At 36.4% G+C, this 24,382-nt stretch overlaps 1 protein-coding gene across 1 annotated transcript; it reads right to left on the reverse strand.

Annotated features, from left to right (window-relative positions):
* Positions 1 to 621: 621 nt before the first annotated feature.
* LOC148038194 (uncharacterized) lies at positions 622 to 21,530 on the reverse strand. Its single transcript, XM_087669832.1, has 13 exons — positions 20,063 to 21,530; positions 17,177 to 17,832; positions 16,809 to 16,919; positions 8,786 to 8,818; positions 8,489 to 8,669; positions 5,322 to 5,503; positions 5,108 to 5,241; positions 4,815 to 4,910; positions 4,485 to 4,554; positions 4,263 to 4,340; positions 4,126 to 4,174; positions 3,896 to 4,017; positions 622 to 747 (listed from the first exon to the last, which is right to left on the reverse strand). Exons 1-12 carry the CDS (start codon positions 20,838 to 20,840, stop codon positions 3,935 to 3,937), a joined length of 2,451 nt encoding a protein of 816 aa, XP_087525958.1. The 5' UTR covers positions 20,841 to 21,530; the 3' UTR covers positions 622 to 747; positions 3,896 to 3,934.
* Positions 21,531 to 24,382: the final 2,852 nt, after the last annotated feature.

Consider the following 24,382-nt stretch of genomic DNA (forward strand, 5'->3'; position numbering starts at 1 on the left):
TTCATGTTTTTTCATATTTTGAATTTCATTTGTTGAAATCCATACATTTAGAGAGAGGAGATGTTATGGACTAACATGGAGATATGCTAAAGTAGATACCAATCATTATTTTGGCTTCATCTCATCATATGTACTTCTACAACCAAACTTCAAAAAAGGATATTCTAGATAGCCATAGTGAAATTTACATTATAGGTGTTGCAAGAGAGAGTAGAGGATCTTAGAAATCATGTGCCATAAATATTTCATTTCTTACAAAATATTAGCCAATGTACATTATAGTACAAAATATTAAATATTATGCATGTTTGATCTTTGCACCATACTCGCAGTGTGTGTTAAAACAAAGTAGAGGAAATACCAAGTGAGATTCAAATTGAAGCAATAATTTGAGAAAGTAATTGCATTAAAGTCTAAATTAAATTCAGCAATACAAGAGCATACTTGAATGGTGTTGTGAACTACAAAGGTATGCAAGAGAGTCCAGAATGGAGGACCAAATAAATACAAGGACTTATCAGCACAGCAAATTCAAGAATCTGGTACATGTAAGGATATGGAGAGGTTAATCCTATTACTTGTAAAACTAGCATGATTAGTGAGGAGACTAATGAAAACAATGCTATGTTGCAAGACTTAGCAAAGCAATCTAGTTGCCATCCCTTTCACCATATCAAAATAGATGCTAAATACCTTGATCATGTTCCATGGGTGATACGCATCAAACACTCAACCTTAGCTCCAAATCTACAACATTAGAGAGAGCATGAATGATGGGTCTTTACCAATATTCACAATGTGTGTTGGTTGTATACATGGATAGAAAATATTAGAGACACGTGTGTTGTTTTTAGTCATTGCACTAAATGGAAATGTGAGCAAGCATAAAAGTGCCATTGATTCTTAGAGCAATGATTAAATCTTAAATGTCCATTATATGTTGTAGATGGATATGGAATACTTATAAGGTCTAGAAATTTTAACCAAAAGATTGAATGGATTGTGTATAGAAACAAATGTCTCTCCATCACAAAAATCAACACATAGCTATCACAATAAAACTCAATGGTAGATAAATGGCATATTCACAAATTAGAGCTCCTTTTTAGTGCTCTATAATAGTTTCATACGAATGACAAGAAATACAATGGGGAAATTGTTAAAGATTAGTGGTTGTAGATTAGCATAGCCTACAAAGACTTACATAACCAACAAAGCACACCAATTCAACTAGCGTGAGTTTAATAAGCATTGCCAAGGATTATATGACATTGGTGTGATTTTTTATAGGTGCACCAAGTAGCATTCAAATGCATTCATATTAGGAGAAGGAAGTAGCTATGCTCCCATGGAATTAAGCATGTAGGAGAAAGCCATCATGGCATGGCTACATCCCAACTAGCTATGCTCTTTTAAAACTAATCATAGGAAAAATGCTTGAGAAGCAGTGATCACATAGTTAGCTATATGTATATGGTCCAAGATTGTAGGGTTTTACAATGTATGTCAAAGTGTTTACCTTTGAAAATTTTAGCACGATGTTTTATATTAGTCAATCCTTACAACAGGCACATCCATCATGAGAGACCCATTTGAAAATAATAACAGAATGCTCCCTTGTGTGCATGTGCACGTGCGTGCGAGGGTGTGTGTGTGCACGTGTGCGTGCATGTGCGTGTGCTTGTGCATGTGTGTGTGCGTGCGCGTGTGTGTGCGTGTGCGTGTGTGGCATCATTGGAGAGCTTCTAATATAGATTTTCTTTTTGAACACTTCAAATGCAAAACATATGTTTCAGACAATGGGTAATCTTACATTGTGGATGTGGACTTTACCCAATATTGGTTTGTGAACATCAGCAATGGGTTGCATACACTTTGTATAGTGAGGTTTGAATACTTAAGAGATTTATATCTTAAATGATCACACACACACACACACACACACATAGACCTAACATAGTTTTTAAAAATTATCCTATAGGACACATTTTTCTAACAATAAAGCTGCATCAAGTTGGTGACTAGTGGATTGTAAAGGAGTGGGATTGTGAATAATTTTGAAAGATGACAAGACCTTAAATTCATTCTTGAAAAATGTATATAATGTGGAACTTACTTGGTTCAATTGATCATATACCCTTCATTGTAATGTGCCTAATCATGTAAGAAAGTGGACACAAAGCACATAAGCAAGACATTTATTGCTTATAATTGTGTATTGTTAAGCATGTTAACTTTATAGAATTGCATCTAAGGATTATAATTTATTTGAATGCATATATGCATGTATGTTGGTATCAAAAGATGTGTAATAATAGTATGAATTGTTTGATGGAGAATTAAGTATTTCAAATGGTATTTACTTAATGGGCTATGTTAGAAGCCTTAGAACCAACAACCACATTGGGATAGGGTACATTGGTTACTAAGGGAAAAAGTTCAACTTTTACATTATAAAAGTGTGGTGCTTGCGTTTAGCTTCAAATGCAAAAGGCCAAATTACATTCTTGATCATTAATTAGATAGGCATGACTTTAAATATTTTTTTCAATATTATAAAATGTTGGTGATTGCTTTCACCTTTGTTGTATATGCTAAATGTGCTAAGAAAGCATTTGTAGTTTTTGACATTAGTACAAGCAAGGAAACCTTTATATAAAAGTGCAATGGAAGACAAAGGCCATGCCATACTTGGGCCGAGAGTGTACCCTATAGTTCTTAAATGATGTTATTTTTATTTTCCTCCAAGGTGACTAACTCCAATTTGAGAACCTTTTATAGAATTACCTCTTGAATATACATGTTTACTTCCCCCAAAAAATCATTATTCTCATCTTGTAATATTTAGAGTGCAATTTGATAGTTTATATGATGGTGAGAGTATTCATAACAACTATGCTACTTAACCTTAGATTGATTATGGATGCTTCCATGAGTTTGCTCATGGTTCTATGTAGCAATTGTGTGCATGGAGGAAGGGCACTATGTTAATGAAGTTGGTTGTCTACAATCACATCCATAATATTACAATTATTTTGGGTTATCTAATGGACAACATGATTACTCAACTAGAGTGATAAGGCCAAGAGATTATCTTCTTAGTGTCATTGTTGATCAACAATACCTTTCAAATGTGACATTCAACTCCTACACTTACCTTCACAATCAAATATGGAAAAAACTCACATGCTAGATGCCCCTTCTCTAATTTAAATATCTATATATGTGAAGCCCTAGATGTTGCATAGGCAAACCATTCAATCCCAACTCTTTTTTTTATACAAATACCAATGGAATGGTCCTATTGAATTGGTATGGTTGCATTAGACTTGTGTTTTCTTGTTGATGGGAAATGGTTTGGAACATGCATAGACACTAAATGGGAGTAAGGATTAATCAATGGAAAGGCTAGAAGCATATCATGGGATTGGTGGATGTCTACCCTCTCAATATGATAGATGACATCAAACAATTCTCACCATATTTATAATTTAATCACATATTGACTAATCTTGTTTTTGAACTAGACACACATATGGATCTCATATTGACTAATCTTGTTTTTGAACTAGACACACATATGGATCTCATATGTAGTGCATCTAACTTTCATATTTCCAATAGAAAATGTGTTTTATGGTTTGGCCTTAGTAAGCTTTTAAATTTAGCTTCACACAACATTTGAACCATGAGCTCAAACCTAACTGCACCTTTGATTAAACATACTTATACGAAAATAAAAAAGACAAGATATCATAACAACCAAATTCACCAAAATTCATACAAATTGTGGGTGTGCTTGCCTTGATATTAACTTATTGATGAGAAATCCCCTTTTTGTTAAATATTCTACTCTTAAATACTAACATCTAGTCAAGTATCATGGATATTTTACCTTGCCATCATGAATGAGTTCTTGCGGATCTTTGCATAGCTAGTTGACATTAGTAAAATTGGTTTCCAAAGCCCTTGCCTTCAAGTGCTTTTTATAAATACTCATGAACTTTGCCACAAATTCTGAATGTTGTAACAAACATAAAAAGTTTGAACATAACAGCTTTTAATTGTTTTTTCAAAAGGCTAAACTTTCCCAATGAGACAAAAGTTGAGCTTAAAAATAACTACCTTCAAGTTTGTGGATAGAATTATTGTTCCCAAGTGGCATGCGTTTTTCCTATGGTCAACAAAGTTTTTCATATTACTTAACTATATAAAGAAAAATTTAGTTATTAAAATGATATTTTGAAATACCGTAGACTTACATATAAGGCATGCCAATAGAAAATTTCTTTTTTGAGTTGTAAGTCATCCAACCTTTTCACCAACTCCTCGGTCAATTTCTTTAATAATATACGAAAGAAGAAAAATCACTTTTTGAAAATGTGTAAATGAAACCTTTGAAATGTTGTTTTTCTCTTGATTTCTACAAGCATCTAGATTTTGAGAAAAATAGTAGCGTGTTATGATTTTGAGTCTAGGTTTACCTGAAGAATAAGGTTTGAAGGTACATGTTTTTCCAACATAGATTGCATTTTTCCACGAGCTTGAAATATCCTAATCATGCAAAGATCAGTACACACTTTATGTAAGTGGTACATGTAAGAATGTGTGTGCCTATGTAAGTGACACATGTAAATATGTGTGTGCATACATGCATATAGACATGTACACATGTACAAGCACACACTCTTACATGTATGCATGCATATATAGGTACGCACAAACACACACATGCAAACATGCATACATATATGTGTACATGTCCATACATACATGCATGACTAAGATTTAAAAAATCATGTGTATAATAATACCTTTTAGGTGTTTGCTCTTGAATTATTTCAACAGCTACTTCGATTGCAACATCTTCCCATCCTGTTGGAATGGGTAAGCCTTCTACAATCTCATCTCTATGAGAATATAGAGCCAAATTGAGAACCATTAGTTCTCATCTCACATATATATGATATTCACTCCATGACTTGATGTTATAAAACCAACCAAAAATATCAAATATAAAAGTAACCAAAAATATCATGTATGTAATTGAAGGCTAGAGCAAAAACATTCAAGACAATTAACATAGTAATAATATTGTGATATTTACCCTCTCTTGAGAGCTTGCATTGACTCAATAGCATGTCTCAAATTGTGATTTGACTCATTTGCAAGCCGTGCAGCACACTTGGAGGAAATTTTGACTTTTTCTTTCTTAGCAATGTTTTGTAGGACTGAAATGATCTGCCAACAAGTATGCATGGCATTTTTGGTACATGTTCATGTTTGCAAATAAAATTCCATGCACAACAATCTATAAGTACCTCATGTTGAGATGGTGGATCCACAGCAATGATTTGGCAAGTTGATCTAAGTGAATCAACCACACCCTTTGCATCATTGCAACAAAGCAAGAGCTTGCAAGTATCCCCATACCGATCCATTAGCCATCGAAGTAATTGTTGTGCATCGTGAGATAATTTTTCCACCTTTTCAATGACAAGAACTACAATAAAGATAATATGAAAAACTAGTTACATTTTAGTAGCACTATCCATCACCATATAAGAACATGGAAAATATGTTGGAAATAAATGTTTATTATTAACATTAATGTGAGAACCATAGCAATACACAACATATAGATGTCTAGAAAGCCATTACATAGGCCAAAAGAGTTTAATAATGAGATTGCATCCACGATATGGTTCATATCTCAAAGATAGATATTAGAGAATAGTCTACATGTGCATGTACCTTGTTAATGGGACTATGTGCAAAAAAGTAGGATGTGTGTTCACTTCAAATGGACATGGCTAAAGTTGCAATATCATGCATTAATATGTAATGTGCAAATTATATAATTAGGCTAAAATTGAGCTAAGAGAGCAAACTGTAATAGCAATAAAACCCAACTGACATTGTCACTAGTGAGCTTTCAACATCATGAAAACTAGGCTAGTTAAGGAATGCCAATCAAGTGGTCTCTTACATGCAATTGCCACTCACCCATCCTAAGATATATGGGTGCCAATTGAGTGTTATTGTAAATGCAATAGCCACTCATGTAATAAATGAAGATGTTTGAATGCACTACCTTGCATTATCTAAAAATGCTCAAGAAAACATCATTTTTATTGCCTCAAAATTTTGAATAGTGGCTTCTTATTTAACCTACCATTATTTGGCATGGAAATCAGTTTGTTGCAATTGAACTTTACCAATAGTGAGTATTACAATAATGTCATAGAATCAAGAAAATGAAAATAAATTGGTATTACAAAACCAATGAGCCAAGCTTGTTCTTGGATCTCTCTACATATGTACTACATATCAAGCCATAATATTGTAGGCCACGTAGATATCTTAGGTGTAGTTCTTGTTGCCTTGGTTGGAAATTTGAAATAAACACATTTATTCTACTGGCAAGGAACATTTTCTAGACAAACTAACACATTTAAAAGTTTGGATTCTTGGTTTCAGGGGGGGTAGGTCTCCCAGTGTATTTTATACCATAAATTACATGTTGTCAAGAATGCCAATTGCTAATAGCCATTTATTTGTAAGAAAAGTGATCATGGACAATGACCTTGGCAACATTATGTTTTAGTCTGTTTTAGAAAATTAATCATATGGCCCAAAACAATTTGATCAATTTAAAACTAAAGCATATGGCCTATGCATAAAGAATCACTTGAATTTTTTCTTGAAAAGCTAAATAGAAGATAATTGGACGTGGTTAAGTGAATATGTGGTGTGTTATACTTTAGTCAAATGTTAGGATTTGCAATCCAACTCAATGTGACTTGAAAGTGTGGCTTGGAACAAATAAATTCAAGAAAATATTACATAGGAACCAAAAAGGTTTTGCAAACTATCATTTCAAGAGAAAGGGCTATAATTCATTATGTAGTTTTCTTCGTAGAGTTGTATGAGATATACTCTAGTGACGTGGCCCATTTGAAGAGCACTTACGTCCATGTTGTAACCCTTTCACCTAGTGTTAGCAATCACTCACTAGGATAAGCTAACTAACAATGCATTTAATATGCCTCTTGCCATTGTCTTGAATATTTGGGACATGCAATTGCCAAAAGTGCTAAATGGGCAATCCATATAGTATCTCAAGCTAATGGGCAATAAAAAAATTGATGCCAACTTATCACCTTTGACTTATGAATAATGCAAAGTTCTTGAAAAGTCATATGGTATCTCCAAAAGCAAGTTTTCTTTGAAAGTAGTAAATATTCCTTTGACCTTGTTCGCTAAGTGCTTTGCTTGCTAACATGCACTTGCAAGGTCTCAACAAATTCTATCGGTTTCTATTGGTTGGTTGTAGTTGGCATGGTGGAGTCTCATTGAAGACATGTTACATTTATGTTAGCATTTCTTAGAAAGTTGATTCCTACAAGATTAATAGCCATGCCAACTCATAAGAAGATTGGAGAGCCCTTCAGCTGGAAGATTGTTTGTTACATGTGCTCTAGCATCTCCTATGGAGTTGCTTCATGTTGGATCAATAGCTAGAACAATTCATATGTAGATTCAACACTAATTCTCTGTAAGACAATTGCACAATTCCATATTTTCACTAAATTATGAGTTTCTTTTTATAATGTAGTGTGAATTTAAGTATATTATCAAGAAGAGTAGAATATGTACATATCCACTAAAGGGCCATTCCCAAGAAGAGTTCTTATGCCTTAGATAGGGCTTTGTAAAATACCTTAAAGGCCTTTTATGATAAAAATAGATTATGAAGCCTTCAAGGTATTTTACAAAGCTCACTAAATTATGACCTGGAAGATAATTGTGCTTGTGTTGGAAGACAATCCCATCTTTTCATAAATTATGAGTGCATCATCTTTGATGGTAACTTCTTTGGATGAGTGAGTTTTTGGTCATAATGGACTATCATTGACAAGATTAAATTACACCATCTAGTAAAAAGTAATTGTTTCTTTCCTTTTCTTCTATGCATGTAACAATATACATGGTTTTTTTTAAAAAAAATTGATCACCCCATTCTTTTTTGGGTTTCCTAATATCTATTGCATTACTGCTTGTTAATCAAATGTTGGTTTTACAAAATTGTGTTTGTGAATTTTATGTGATCAACACATTCTGTGTGATGTTGTTCATATTGCCAATGTCACCATTTATCAATCAAGCATTGGTTTCACAATATTTCATTTGTCAGTCTTGTTGCCTTACATTTTTGGATAGAAGCTTGTCCAAGTTTTAACCATCAATATAGTACATTATATCTATAAAAACTTATGTATAATATATATATATAGTTCTAAAGTATCATACAAAAGTTCTAAAAACTTATGTATTACATAGATATAGTTCTAAAGTATCATTCAAAAGCTTATGATCATGATAAATAATATCATGCCAACATTTCTTTGTGTGGGAGTTAATTGACATATATGCTATCAATTTGTTGCTAGAATGACAATAAGAAACATAGAGCACAAAACGATACCTTTGAAGTCAATCCCGGGTATTCCTCCAATTGGCACTAATATTGAGTTATCAATGCTCTTGGTTATCTCCTTCAATAATGTCATGAGAACTAACCTTGCATTTTCACCCAGATTGTCTGCATCTAGCTCCACATGATATGGGCTAACAATCATGTTTGTAACAATTTTCTGTTTATCAAACTACAAGTAATCTCAAATAAGTATGAAATGCTTGCTTGAAAAGCTCTATGCATCAAAAACATTTTCCAATTAAATTAATTTAATCAAGAGAAACTTGCTAGAGTACAAAAACTTACTGACATGCCATATGTCCTTTTCTCAAATGAAACCTGCAACAAACCAAAATGCATGTTACAATAGTTGTGAATACTTTGAATTAGTTTAATATTGGTACTTAATTTTTGTGAGTACGTGTGTACACATACATGATACCCATGTGTACATTATTAATAGGGTGCCAACAACCATTCTATAGACTTGACAAGAAAAGCTATGATTAACCATCACAACTATTAGAAACTCTATGTAATGTGCAAAAGGAAGCGATGGTGGGATGTGGAGACAATGGATTGCGTGCGTACGTGCGTGTGTGCATGCGTGCATGCGTGCGTGTGTGTGTGTGCGTGTGTGTGTGTGTGTAGCACATAAGAAATTTTTTTGTGGGTACTCAATTACCCTTATTCTTCATTATCTTCACTTATATATCACTATACAATGTGTACTACAAGGGATACCCACCCCACCTTTGGCCATTAGCCTCTATTCCAACAACAAGTCCCACTTAAAGGACAATATGCCTTTGAGGGAGAATAACTAGACTTGAATTTGATATCCAATGCCCATTAGCACTTTGTAATGTGCAAAGCGCTTAGAAGATAAACTTTTTATGACAAGATCTATAGTCTGTCATCTATATGAAACTTGACAAGCATATATTGCTTGTCCTCTAGAACCTCCTCAATCTACTTTGCCTTCTCATGAAGGACATGATTCCATTCCAATTGGATTGCGATTTAAGAAGTGTAAGCCGTATGGATGCATCTCACATAGATGCATTCTTCCTTAAAAATAAAATGCACATAGTTGTAGTCCCATTCAAGTACCTCATGATAATGTTCACTTTTTTCCAATGCTTCCTTCCATGGCTTGCTATAAGCCTACTAACCACTCCCACTGTATAAGCAATGTCTAGACATGTAGTTGCCATAGCATACATCAAGCTATCAACAATAGATGTATAAGGTAACTTGGCCATTCAACCTTCCGCTCATTTAACCTAGGGTTGTCATCTTGACTCAATTTCATATATGCAAGAAATGGAACACTATTATCTTTCCCCCTCTTTATGTTTAAATGCTCAAGTACCTTTCCAATAATATACTCTTTTTGAGAGAGATAGGGAATCTTCTTATGTTTGTTACTCATAACCTACATGCCAAGAATGTGACCTACATTCTCCAAGTCTTTCATGTCAAAATTTTAGGCAATAGTTTCTTCAATGTATCAACACCTATGAGTAGCTTCCTAGTAATAAGCATATCATCCACATAAAGATCAATGTCATAAGGCTACCCTTTATAGCCTTCTATGTGTATAACAATAATTGGTCTCACTCTTAGTATATCCTTGAGACCTCATAAAATTTTGATACAACTTCTTATCTTAATGAATTTCCATATCTTCTAAGAACTTTTGGAGTGCATCAAGTGTTTTGCTATTCTTGTGAACAGGATAATCCCATACTTTTATCGTATCATCATCAATTAATATAACAAAACAAGGTGATCCTCCCAATGAGATTGTAGGTATAGGTCCACAAACATCACTATGTGCTTTAATAGTTCAGATTTCCTTGCATCAACACCCTTCTTATGCAACATTTTAGTTTGATTTCCATACATGCAATGTGCACACATCTCAAACTCAAAAAGTCAAAAGATGGAAGATATTCCAAACAAGAAAGGACTTTCATTCCAATCATTGGCATATTATCCAAACATCAATATCAAAGAGATACAAATCACTATTTTGTCATGGATACAATGTGATCCTTCATAAGAGACACACTGAAGACAAGTGCCAAATTTTGGCCCTCTAGTAGTAAACAAGCAACTCCTTGCATACCTTCCAAGTGCAACTACCAAATACAACATGGTAACCATAGTCATATAGTTGTCCAATTCTAATCAAGCTTATCTTCAAGTCTAGTACATAGTGTACATTCTTAAGCACAAAAGAGGAACTACTAGCATGTGATAAATGTACATCTCCAACTCTAATAATGCTACATGCAAAGTCATTACACTAGATGGACACATCCTTTTCTCCCCACATAATAAGTAGCAAACCATTCCCTATGAGAAGTAACATGAAAGGATGCCCTTGAATTAGGGATCTAGTCTTGCAAGACATAATATCATCTATAGCAATAAGGAATACATCACCAAGACTAGAGATGTATAATACATCACCAATCATCATTGTTGGTGCTACCTTATTGCTATATATGGTATTTACTCCCTCAATCTTTACCCCTCTTTTTTCCCATCTTCATCACTCTTTTGCTTACCTTTTTCTTTATCTTCCACTTGAATAAATCATTACTCTTCTTGTTTCAATAAGAGCATTCCATATCATTCCTTATGCAAGAGTTGCTTCTTGAGTTCCCTCTATCATGGAATTTCCCCTTTGTATTTGACATTCCTGTCATCATAAGTGCACTGAAGCCCTTAGGACTTGCATATTATTTTGATTGACCCCTTATCTAAACAAACTACTTTGAACATAGAGCTAGTCAATTCACCAACATATGTGCCAAAATATTGATTGCAATCCTAAAAATATCTAGTGGCAAGTGTCCAATTATTGATTGCAATGTCACAATCAAAAATATATCTTTGACTAAATCCTGAAAAGAAATTTCTACACTATAACACTTAGCTTTTGAGACATCTTATTCACAAACAATGTCAAAATCAATATCTAGAAACTCATCATCACCTTCAACCAAAGGTGCAAATATGTTGCAATCCACCAAAGGTAGTATCGCAAGCTTCTTAAGGGGGACATTCAAATTTCCTTTATGCAAGTCTATGCAAGGGGATAGACTTACATGAATACGCCATGAGAACATAGTTGTCCAACCAGTGATGCACCTAGCAAGACTTGAACCCACAACACTATGATTATGATCCTAAGTGCTCCCACTAAGCCATCACCTTTGGCACTACACTATCTCATTCTTTCATGAATTATTCCACTGATCTCCATAGGGAATTGCAAACTACAATAATTTGATCAATAAGATATTTCCTTGTTTTTTTTTAAAGCTTGTATTGGATGAGAACATTCGATTGAAATGAGGCATTCAACTTATATTTTTAATGTGAAAGAAGTAGACCTACTTATTTTCAAGTATGTATATCATCATAATATGTTGCATGGCAAGGCCTAAAACCAAGTAGCCTAAAAGATACCAAGAAAATTAACAATTTCTAATACTTTCCCCTAAGTTTCTTAAGAAATTTCTAATACTTTCCCCTAAGTTTCTTAAGAAATTTCAAAATCCCCTTCTTGGGTAAATAAGCCAGCTCAACTAAAGACTTATTCACAACTCCTCTCAAATGAAAATTGCATTTATAAATACCAGACTTGCAACGTGATGTCTACTATCCTAATACTGTTCTAGATTTGAAGTGCTTTTTTATGCAAACTACCTCTATCACCAAACAAAAGGTTAGAGCATATCATCATCTAGACATTTTTATTCGACACTATTTGAGACTTCCAAAAGACTCTAGTTTCTATATATTCACAAAAATAAGGATTCGCATGCCCTTCTACAAAGTAGAGACACAGAGAACATAGACTAAACCTTCCCAAACCTACCCTTAGTAGTAGGGACCTTTCTCATTAAAATCCTCTAGAAAATCAAATTAAGTGTGTATTATAGAATGAACCTTCCCCCACCTACCCTTAGTACCTTTCTCATTAAAATTCTCTAGAGAATCAAATTAAGTGTGTAAGAAGGTGATGCCTTCTAGACTCTTAATGCTAACTTCTAGGTTTTCAAAGGACACAATGATATCTCTATTTCCAGCTCTCATTGATCTTCTCAAGCAATCTAATCATGCTTCTTAGAGTCTCCTCTCCTTCTACATGAAATTAGAGGATTATTTGCATGGTTTTCCCAAAGTTTATCAAGGTGATAGATCCTAAGAACCATGATTGTGGGCCAACCTTCATTTTCCTTTGCATGACCAACTCAATCCACTCTACCTCTTTATCCAATAGATTAAGAGGTTTAAAGGACATGCTACTCTTGTATATTCTTCCACCTCCCAAGCCCGTTATAGTCTCTAAATAGAACAAGTATGGTTTTCATTATAAGGGCTTCAAACATAGGGCAAAAAATGTAAATTATTTGTCTTATAGTGAAGAATCATGTGTTATATGTGGCAAGCTCCAACAAGTGAACTTAACATCTTAGCATTGAAAATATAATATTCAAAATTGCAACCAAAGGTTGGACTTCACTTGTATTTTCAAAGAAACCAACATGGTTTTCTAGCCTTATCTTTTGTTGATTTATATGTCCAACCAACAAGATTTTTTAGGTCAATAGCTTGCACCTCAATGGAATGCCAAACCTTGCACTCACCATAGGTCCACAAGAGCTGACTAAAGATTTCTCAACATTGTTCTAGGAAATTTTAGAAAATGTAAAAATAGAGTAAAAGACAAGAGGAGTGTTAGGGATAAAGGTACATGTGCTTAGCCACCCATGTATTAGTTACACTAATAGTACCCACACACCTATACTTGGGGGTAAAGGCACAGGTGCCTAACGGCCTGTGTATTAGTTACACTAGTAGTATATGCACACATGTACATTGGAACTCGTGAGCACCCATCATTATCACTTCATTCTTTATTCTTTCAATGACATTTTTAATAAGGGAAGACCAGTCACTCATTGCGATTGTTGGAGTTTCCACATTCGGTCTCTCTTGCTCTTGCTCTCTTGCTCCTTCCACCATAGCTCTTACTTCCACTTGCAAGCTTCTACTCAAGGCTTCCTCCCTTCAATTGGTATCAGAGTTGAGATCAAGGAGCCCTTCCCTTTAACTCACTTCATTCTAGACTTGAAAGCTTTAACTCTTATTCAATGGCAACCACCATGGCTTCAACTTGAAGAGGTAACCATTGATGCTCCTCTTGTTTTGGGCTTCTTACACCTAAGTTAAGGTGTCCTTAGACTTGTTTGAGAATTCTAGGTTGCCTCTAGAGCTTCATTGCAATTAGCACAAACACAGCAACAAGAGAAACAACAACAGCATAAATTACGCCTGCTACTAATGCCCACTTTCGGACCCTATTTAGTGTATGAGTAGTAGAACTATTGTACCACACCTAAAACAGTGTCTACTAATGCCCAATTTCTGACCCTATTTAGTGTATGAGTAGTAGAACTATTGTACCACACCTAAAACAGTATCTACTCAGAGATCATGGCTCCTGTATTACTCTATTGATGCTCATTTGGCGATAGCACATTGGTAGATGTTTTGCTATTGATTTAAGATGCTTTGTGGACCACATTGAGCTCATTTGGATCAGTTTGTAGAGTTTATAGCATTGTGCTTGGCAAGTCTAGCATCAAGATTAAGGAGATTGATGAGGTACAGCATGATGTGTCTGATGATCTCATATTGGCAGCCTCTTCCTCTTGGGATGCTTCATAGCTGACTAATGCTTTGTCAACATATACTTAGTGTCAATTGTTGATAGATTCAAGGACTTCCTTTCACGTGACCCCTCATCAAGAGTGATTTCACTTCTATCATAGTCCGATTGGATTTTTCCGTTTGGGTAATGACCTGGCAATTGGAGATAGTTGGTAGTAGTGATGTTGGTTCATGCAGCATGTTCACTCTTCATGATGTACATCATGTATCGTCTCTCATGAAGAGCCTTATCTCTACTAGCGCCTTGGATGATCCAGATTATATTGTCTCTTTTGGTTCCTCATAAGATTACCCGTGGGAATCTTGTTATTGCACCTCTATCCCTTGCATGTATTTGGGTCAATTGACCATGTTTTGGTTGTGGCTGCAATACCACATGTATCATTATGGCATCATCACCTTGGGCACATGTCTTTGAAAGGAATGAAAATGCTTACCAGTTTGCAGTATCTTCTACCCCTAGACTATAAGTGTTTTGAGTCTTGTGATCATTGTTTATATGGCTAGCTATCCCGTAGTATGCATAAGAATTCTGGATTGAAGTGCATGGGTGAGTCTTTGGCTCTTGTCCATTCAAATGTATGTGGCCCCATGCTATGTTAGCACTAGGTGGTACAAAGTACTTTTTCACCTTCATTGATGATTACTCAGATAAGGTCTAGGCTTACCCTATTACACAAAAATCAGATGTCTTGTCTACCTTTCAATGTTGGCTTGCTCTAGTTGAGAACCAGTCTGGGTATAGACTAAAATGCCTAAGGTCAAATAATGGAGATGAGTGTATCTCGAAAGCTTTTGAGCAATTTTGTGATGAGCAAGGTATCATACGTCGGTTGACCGCCCCATACACCCCTCCCCAAAATGGTATTGCCAAACTCATGATCAAGATGATTCAGGAGAGAGTCTGTAGTATGCTTAGCCAAGTAGGATTATCATAGCACTTGGACTAAGGCAATTACTATTATCATACACTTGATTAACAAGTTCCCTTGCACTGCTATATTGATTGTCGAGTTGTATAGGAGGCATGGACTAGGAAAGCTCCATCATATGCTCATTTTCTCATCTTTGGTTGTGAAGCATTCTTCCATGTTTCCAAGGACAAGCGTAATAAGCTGGATCCTAAGTCCATGAAATACATCATGAGGAAAAGATACATAAGCAACGTGAGTAAGTAGTTGTGGTATGCAAGGTGATCTTTCAAGAGGAGCCTCCTTCTCTCGTATAGCCAACTAGATCGCCTCTACCAGTTGATGCTCCCATGCCCAAGATTTGCATTTTGTGCCAGATTAGCCTATTTTGAGACACTCTACTAGAGTTAGATGTCAACCTGAGCACTTTATGCCCTCCATGGCTTATGTTATGGTGACCGATGCATGTGAGTCTTTCTCTTATGATGGGGCCATCCACAAATATGATAGTCACTCATGGGACAAGGCTATGTAGTCGAAGTTTGACTCCTTATAGACAAACCATACATGGAATTCGATTCCTTTGTCTAGTGGCAAGAAGACATTGCAATGCAAGTGGGTATACAACTTGAAAAGTATCCCCATATGCCCCAATCCCACTTAAAAGGCCAAATTGGTAGCTAAGGGTTTCAAGCAAAAACATTGTATTGACTTTGATGAAATCTTTTCTCTTATAGTCAAAATGACAACCCTAGACTTAGTACTAGCATTGGTTGCTCATCTAGATCTAGACCTTTATCAGATGGATATAAAGAAGGATTTTCCAACCTGGGAACTTGCATGATGAGATTTATATGAGCAGCGTAAAGGCTTTGAGGAAAAAGGAAGGGAACACCTAGTGTGCAAGTTGAGAATGAGCCTTTATGGTCTTAAGCAAACACCTAGGGAATGGTACCAAAAGTTTGATTCTTTTATGCATTTACTGGGATATAGCCATAGTGCTATGGATTCATGTTTATACACGAAGAAGGCTCGCGATGACATTCTTATGATTTTGGTACTCTATGTGGATAATATGCTTATCATTGCGAGAAGTCATGATGAGCTGGATGCCTCGAAAACTTAGCTCAAGAAGAGCCCATCCTAGTTCATTATTCCCTTGATACACCCTTCCCACTCTCCTCTGAACTCCTCTCATGCTTAAAATCCAACCTTCAACTTTGTCCCTATGCTATCTATCTCTAAAAGCTATCCGCATAAGACTAAAAGTCTATATTAGGATAATATTAATAGCTTCTCACCTTTAATCATTGTGGAGAGCCTTTTGGCATCATGATTCAAGAAAACTTAAAGACAACGTGTATACATTCTTAAGTATTATCTTATGTATACAAGACAAACAAGGAATGATGCTTGGAGTATTTTAAAGATCTATGTGTAAGATATTTGACTCTTCATTAAATATGGATATTTCTTTCTAAGAGACAAAGATGCTTTTCTACTCTATGAAAGTTTTAAATTATGAAGATGGAAGTGATGCATTGGTGAATACTAGCTTAGAAAGTTAGCGAGATATATGGTAGTCTGCAAAAAGAATGGGTTTAATCCATAGCAATTTAGGAACAATTATTTACTAGAGACCACAAGATAAGCCACATTACCTTCCATGCAGTTGGTCCGAATAATTCATGAATTAGAGTCAATATCAAGCTCCTCTTGCCCGATGCATGAGCACCATGGAAAAGAATGTGAGGACAATTTCCTTGAGAGATCTGCAAATGAATGTAATGTTATGCATAATTCCAAGTAGTCAATATTTGGGTTATTCTTTATCTCACACAATGTGGCATATGTTTGGATGTCAAAAGCATGAAGCTACATATCATTGATTTCAAACTAGCTAGGATTATCTCAATCATGAGCCAAAGATTCTATTTTATATGCATGTGTATGCAATTTCCACCTCTACTGAACCCAATTAGTCGATTGTATCCAACCATTAATCGTAGTAAAACTAGCAAAACATTACCAATTGACGAAGAAGTTGGGCTTGTTGAGCATGGCAAAGGAAATATTCGAATTTTGTTGGTTGATGTAGATCTGCCCACAACATTTTTACATTGTCTTTCACTTGTAGATGCTTGTTTGATGTGGAGTTGTTAAGCCATAGTTTCTTTATTTCTCCTTCAAAGGTGCAAGCTCCTCTAGGTATACACAACAATATTGTACCCTTGTTACCTGTGTCCTTCATGACCCTTTCTATTGTGGCATTAGACTTACTTGTTACCATGGAGATAAAAGGCTGTCCCCCTCCAATTGATCCACCATCAATTGAACTAGATGATCGATAGTAGTGGTCTTCTTTGTTAGATTTTGGTGCATCCATAAGGACGTGATGGGAAGCCTCCATGTCTCTTGCAAATGGGCTTTTGAAGGATGGTGTAGATGATGTTGGTCCATTGTGGTGAGAAGGCCTAATCATGCTTGCTTTAGAAGACATGGAGACACTATGATTATCTTCTATTGAAGACCCCATGTCCCTCGATTCTCCTACAAGGTTCGAAACTCTTCTTGACCTTGCCAAATAGTCACTATTATGCCCTTCATTCATAGAATTAAGGGGTGGAAAAATGTCCAATTTATTTTGAGATGGATAACTAAATGCCTCAACAGACTCGTGCATACCTGTGGGAGAAATCAAACATCTGATGTTAGCAATACATGTGATAGTTAATGAGCAAACACCATATAGATGTGCATAAACCTATATTGACTTAATTCGACATAAGCATGTGTATGGATGATAATCCCAAGCTTGCTTGTGCTTCTACAAAAGAAACAAATTTGATGTTTTCTAGACCACTTCTTAATGTTCACATCCAAGACAACATTCATGGAAGAAGTTGATTATGAAGTATTATTTTTGAAGAAGCATGAAAATATAGAATTCATTTCATAGCAAATGAAACACATTCTACAAGAACTTAACATTTCACATGTTTCAAGAACTAAAAAATAAAGCAAAGATAGAACAAAAAAAGGTGGATAAAACCCAAGGATGATGGAAGGTGGAACATAAAGTCCTACACATTACTAGAAAAATAGTTTTGAAAACATGCATGCACACCATTTGTAGCCTAAGTGCAACTATTGGGAATGGGGTACGACTTGTTGATCAAGATACCATGCATGTCATCTATAAATGTAGAACATGCAAAGAGAAGAGAGTAGCATATGTGCTTGCAAGTGCTTTATGTTAACGTCCCACAAGGGTCTCTGCTCAACTACTACAATTGATATGTCAATATAACAATGCCCCACACGCCATTCATTATATCTAAAGACATGTAAGCTAGATCAGATGGCATAAAGGAGATGATTACAATCATGCTTGTTATAGTCATTACTAGGTAAGTTACATGATGGCATATAGTGCTTATATGGCATCAATATTATGGTGTCAATTTCAACACACTAATTCTCAAAACACTACTAACTTCAAAAAATTTCTTCCAAAATTTTACCAAAGATTTCAAATGTGGAAATTTGGATTTTTGACATTGAATTGGCTAAGTGTAGACTTATGTTGCCTATGGTCTTACCATATTTGCCAAGACTACCAAAAAGAAAAAGGCACTTGCCTTTTGTGTGGCATAGAATGGATCCAAGCTTGTCAAAATGAGAGAGTGATTGCACTAGGATTTGACTTGTCAAAGTCCCATGTCACCTAAAGGAGGCGCGAACCCATAAGACAAAAGGAAGAGATGCTATCTTGAAACTAAAGCATAAGTCAAGAAAAAAGGAAGGCGAGAAAGATAAAAAGATGCAAATGTAATGTGTATGTTGTGGTCAGTTTTTAGGACATGGGCTTTGGGACCTTCTCATAAACCTAGCATATGCCATCAATATACATGGGTTTGTTTGCAAGCTCGAGAGCAATACCAAAAGACATGGGATGGCCAAATTGCAAGCCCCAACCGAATGATATCTAGGCCTCTTGACTCAAAGGAATACAATATGTTCTTCAAATGGCACTTATAATGTAGATTTCAGTTAAGCATGGAGCAACAAGGCTAGGATCAAAATGCTAGAAGAGTATAGTACGATATACATTCTCAAAGCCCAATTGCACAAGAAGTGCTAACATGGCTTCTTAAATATTTAAAGACCATTGCTCATTGTAGCTTTCACATTTGAAGTATGATTGATGTATCATGGTGAAAGACAATGATGAAAACTGATTGATTGAATGAGATGAAAGCTATGTGACAACACATTGCACAATCAAGTAAAAGCAATATGATTGTAGAAATCTGGGTGTCCATATTGTCCAAACCTAGTAGATCTTGAAGAGGGTTGAATATAAGACATACTTTAGGCTTGGTCAAGTTGTGGTACAAACATAGAGAGTTGGTTATGGACCAATGGAGATAGTCAATCTATTAGGGGTGCATATGGAACACACTACATACACAATGTAGTTAACTTGGCAACTTGTGTCCAATAGAGTTGCACATACTAATAGAGCTAGTCAAGCTTCAATCTCAAACTCAAAGTTGGAATTCATTTCCTTGAATTGTTAGGGGTGCATAATTTCGATACCCCTCCTTGAATTGTGATAGTAGGGGTGCAAAACTTTGATGCCCGTGCTTGAAATGCAATGTTAGGGGTATACTTTAGAGGTCTCTCCTTGACTTGCAATATAGGAGTATGTACTTCAAAGATTGTCTCTCCTTGAATTGCAATGCTAGGGGTGCATACTTTGATACTCCTGATTTGCAACGTTAGGGGGTACATACTTTAGATGCCCCTCCTTGAATTGCAATGTTAACGCTGAATGGTTTAGATAACTAACAAAGCTTGGGTGACAGAGCTAGCGTAGATACCATCGATAGAGCTGGTGAAGCTTACATACCGTTGACAGAGCTGGTGAAGCTGTTGGTCTCAAAGTCGAAATTGAAATTCCTCTCCTTGAAGTGCAATCCAGAAGAAGAAGAAGAAGAAGAAGCGCCCACCTTCTTGTGCCTCGATGTAAGGAGTAGCTGGTGAGTTGATGTGAGCAGGCCATTGCCATGATCATAACTCTGACCATTAGTGTCCTGTTCTTTCTCAATACCAGCCCCTTCTTCTCCTCCTGCATCTTCTTCTTCTTCTTCTTCTCCTTTCTTTGCTTCTTCCTCAAACCTTCCCTTTTGAGTCAAACTCCTCGGATGATGACTGAACCCCTTCTCTCCTCCACTATCCAGCCTGATGGAACCCATCCTTGATCTAGAATTCCTGATGGAACCCATGCTTGATACAGAATTAGCATCAGAGGAGTAGCCATTGTTTCTGGATTTGAGCCTCAGCCTGGAGCCTCCATAGCTAGTTTCAGACCTCTCTGACTCAGAGAGATTCGCGTCCTCAGCGATCTGCGTCATACCTGGTGCGCTGCGCAGGTCGATGCGGTAGCCTGTGGGGACGACCGAGGGTGGGTTGGAGGTGTCCGAGTCGTCGTACCAGTCTGCGCTGATTTGCCTCCTAGGGTTGAAGGTGGGGGCATACACTGATGTTTGGGTGGATATGGAGTGCAAGCTCGAGTTCGACGAGGCATCAAAGCTCATGGAAGACGCGCTCCCTTTGGGGATCCTGTTCCTCCTCTGTGAAGCTGCTCTCTTAATTCTGTCATCATCCATTACTTCAGGAGCATCCATGGATTAGGGTTAGCAGCCTAATCAGGGAGGATTATCAGGATATGTAGGGCAGCTACATTAGCTGAGGAGCATCCATGAATTGAATTTAGTAAGCTAATCAGGGGGGATTGTCAGATTATTTAGAGCAGCTACATTAGCTCAGAAGCACGGATGGATTAGCATTAACCGGCTGATGGGGAAAGATGCTCGCCGGATTAGCCAGGGAACAATTAGGGCGAAAGTGCATCCCTGGCTGGAATAAGTAAAGTCTGTTTGTGGTTAACAGGAAGCTTAGGGGTAATTCAATTGGTTGGAAGGGATAATTAGGGGAAATTGGGTTGGATCAGGGCTGTGAGATATGGCAAATTCAGATTGTTTTAGAGGATAGTGAGAGCAAATGCAGGGCAATACGTCGGATTTACAGGAACTAACGGGGGTGACCGGAGGCAAGTTTAGGTGGATCAGGGAATAAGAAGCAATATGGTGTCTCGATTCAAGGTGGGCGGGACGATCAGGGCGAAATTTGGGCAAAAGCTTGCAGCAACTGCCTTTTCTGCAAGGAAATGGGCATCAGAGGAGAGAACTCAGTTACCTATTATGTACTACATCTTCTTTTGGATTCAGCAGGACAAACGCAGTGTCAAGGGATTGGCAATCAGGAGGACAGTTCTAAGCTCCTGTTGACAAGTCCAAGGAAAAGCCACAGCAAGGCCTCTCCGACGCATAGTTATTAGCACTAGCCACATGTACATAATGCCAAGAAGATGCTATACTTGGTTCAGTCTAATTTCACCACCCTTCCGTCTACGATCTCCCTTCACTATTGTTGATCTATGAAACATGCTCCCTCCGAGTAAAGGTGGGTTCATAGTAGGGCGGACGGACAGACCATCAAAATCCATGTCCGCACACCTCGTGTTCACAAACAGGCGGACAAAAAGTTGATAAATTTTTTTGCAAGCCATTTATCAACTAATCTTTCTTGGTCTAAGGTTTGATGTCTATCATTCTAAGAACAAAGTTTCTAACCTTAAAAATGCATTATAGGAGCTACAACAAGCCCCTAAAGCATACTACCAATGATAGATTACTTCATTTTAAGCTTAAACTTCAAAAGATATGCTTTTGATAACTTGTATGTTTACAGGACAATGAATAGTCTAGATTGATTGTCCTATATGTGGACGACCTTCTTATTATAGATGACTAAGAAGATGTGATCCATCAAACTAGATAGGCTTTGAGTTCTGAGTTTGAAATGATAGACTTGGGCTTGTTGCACTGTTTTTTGGGGATTAAGTCTAGCAAGAGCTGGGAAAACTCTTCATCTCCTAGAAGAAGTATAGATGGGAGATCTTGAAATCACTCAACATGACTCAATGCAAGAAGATAGCTACACCTATGGATGTCAATGTGAAGTTATCCATTGAAGATACATCAACACTTGCAAACATTGGGAGGTACAAGAGGTTGTGGTCTGTAGTCTTATTTATCTATGCATCACTGGACTAGATATCAAATTCTATGTTGGTGTTTTATGTAGGTTCTCAAGATATCTTTACAAAATTTGATGTCATCTTTAGACACCAAGGATGTAGTTCATCTACACAGGGGGACATTGAGAGGGATGTCAAATAACACCCTTGAAAGGTGCCACAAATGATCCATAATGCTCAAAGCTGTAAGGGCCCCATTATGAGGAGAAGCCATGTGTGAGCCCAGACATTGATTAGGTCCTAACTCATATATTGTATGAGTTCTATGTGACCAAATGGCAAAAAGGTGACCTTTGTGGATCTAGCTTTTACTTTTTATTATGTATATAAAAGATATGTTACATTGCAATGGAAAAGATACATCCCAAATCAATAAATAAATTCTCACAAAAACTTGCAATAGAATTGGTAAATCTCAATCCCACTCCTAGATAGAGTATGAAATGTGTGTTCTTCTCCAACCTCTCAAACACCACTAGGAAAAACAACTCAACCCCCAAAATTTTGCCTACCTCTAGTAATCAAGCAAGTGATGCACTTACCTGATGTGTCTTTAATGCATATTGGCAATATCTTCCAATACCTCTAGTAATCAAGAGAGTGATGCACCTTCTTGATGTGTCCTTAATGCATGTGAACCTATAATTTTATGCTTTATTTGGCACATATTATCAATCTGCTTTGCTAAATTTTTAATATTTTGGCTACAAAGATTTATACTTTTTCAAACCTTGTAATAGAATACCAAATGCAAAATCATTGGCCATTTAGCAAGTTCGCATTTGTAAAGTATTGGCCTCAACAACAAGATAGTGAATGAAACTCTTATTCCTTCAAGAGCTTCAGCATTCCACACTTCAACTATCTCTCACTTAGTTCGCTCATGCTCCAACTCCAAAACAACCAACTACCTCTCTCTATCCCAAGAAAGAAAAAGAGAAAAAGAGTGGATTTGAGGAGTAGTTGACTCTCCTACTTATGTTGTGTAATATTTCAAAAGCCTACTTATAGTGTTGGTCCCTAAATCCAAGTGATGCACTCTTCAATTTGTCATCCTCAACTCCTTCACATCCACATCGAGCACATCTACCATTGAGAGAAGAAGCTAGACAAGAAGAAGCAGATGACAACCAGTCCCGCACTCTCACTTACAATCTCTCCCTTAATTACAACTCACTTAACCTCTTATCCAACAAGCTATGGAAGCTAGAGGGGAAGAATACAAGGGAAGCAAGAGATGGATATGAGTTTCACTCTCCCTAGTTTCTTACTTAAATTCACACTCTCACTCTCTGAATAAACACACAATAAATCAAGATTAGTTTACATTTAGCCATACAATATAATTTGTAATGCTAGAAAGTCACCATGCTACAATTTCACAATATCCTTGGTCTCATCCATGTCCACTTGCTTAAATGTTATTTTTTGTAGATGTGGTGTGAGTTTGTATGATGCAATACAAGAATTTCCTCCATTGCTAAGAGTTGTGATAGTTATGTGTAATTTCTTCCAAGCATCTTTATCTCTTTAGATGTTGAGCCAATATCCTTTTGGGGTGAGAGAAATTTCCTTGCCTTGACCCCTCCAAGTTGGCACATCATCTTGCCTCATTTGGTTTCTACTTGTCTTATACGAAGACCAATATTGGATAGTACCTCAACTTTCTTACATATAACTTAAGCCTCCAAAGATCCCATAGAATGAGGAACATTAGTCATTTGTGACCTTGGTCTAATAAGGAGGATTGACTAAAAAGGAGAAGGCATAAATCAAGGTCTTCTTTGTTAATAATGGGTATCTTCACTTCTAAAGTAGACTCTTCATTCCTAGGTCCTAAGAAGTGAGATGAAGATGGTCTAGAATCTAATGATAGTCCTAGAAAAAGTCATCCTAGGTATGCAAAGACCCTTAAAGACATAAGGAAGATCTACCATTTTCTCATATTGAAGGGGATGTTCTTTCTCGCATGTCAACAAATACTCCTACCTTGGGATATCCCTAAAATAAGTCGAAATTGATCAAGGTGGATATTCTGGGAAGTTCAATTGTCCAAGGATATGTCAA

This window comes from Lygodium microphyllum, chromosome 3, assembly GCF_053477565.2.
Source record: "Lygodium microphyllum isolate KBCC chromosome 3, Lygodium_microphyllum_v1.1.10, whole genome shotgun sequence".
Lineage (NCBI taxonomy): Eukaryota > Viridiplantae > Streptophyta > Polypodiopsida > Schizaeales > Lygodiaceae > Lygodium > Lygodium microphyllum.

Bases quoted from the DNA above. Each gene is read 5' to 3' on its own strand.
- LOC148038194 (XM_087669832.1), bottom strand. From the start codon at position 20,840: ATGGATGCTCCTGAAGTAATGGATGATGACAGAATTAAGAGAGCAGCT. The intron at 17,833-20,062 runs GTATGTAAGCTT...TTTCTCCCACAG, and splicing joins CTTCACCAGCTCTGTCAACG to GTATGCACGAGTCTGTTGAG. The intron at 4,341-4,484 runs GTAAACCTAGAC...ATATTATTAAAG, and splicing joins CTTCAAACCTTATTCTTCAG to AAATTGACCGAGGAGTTGGT.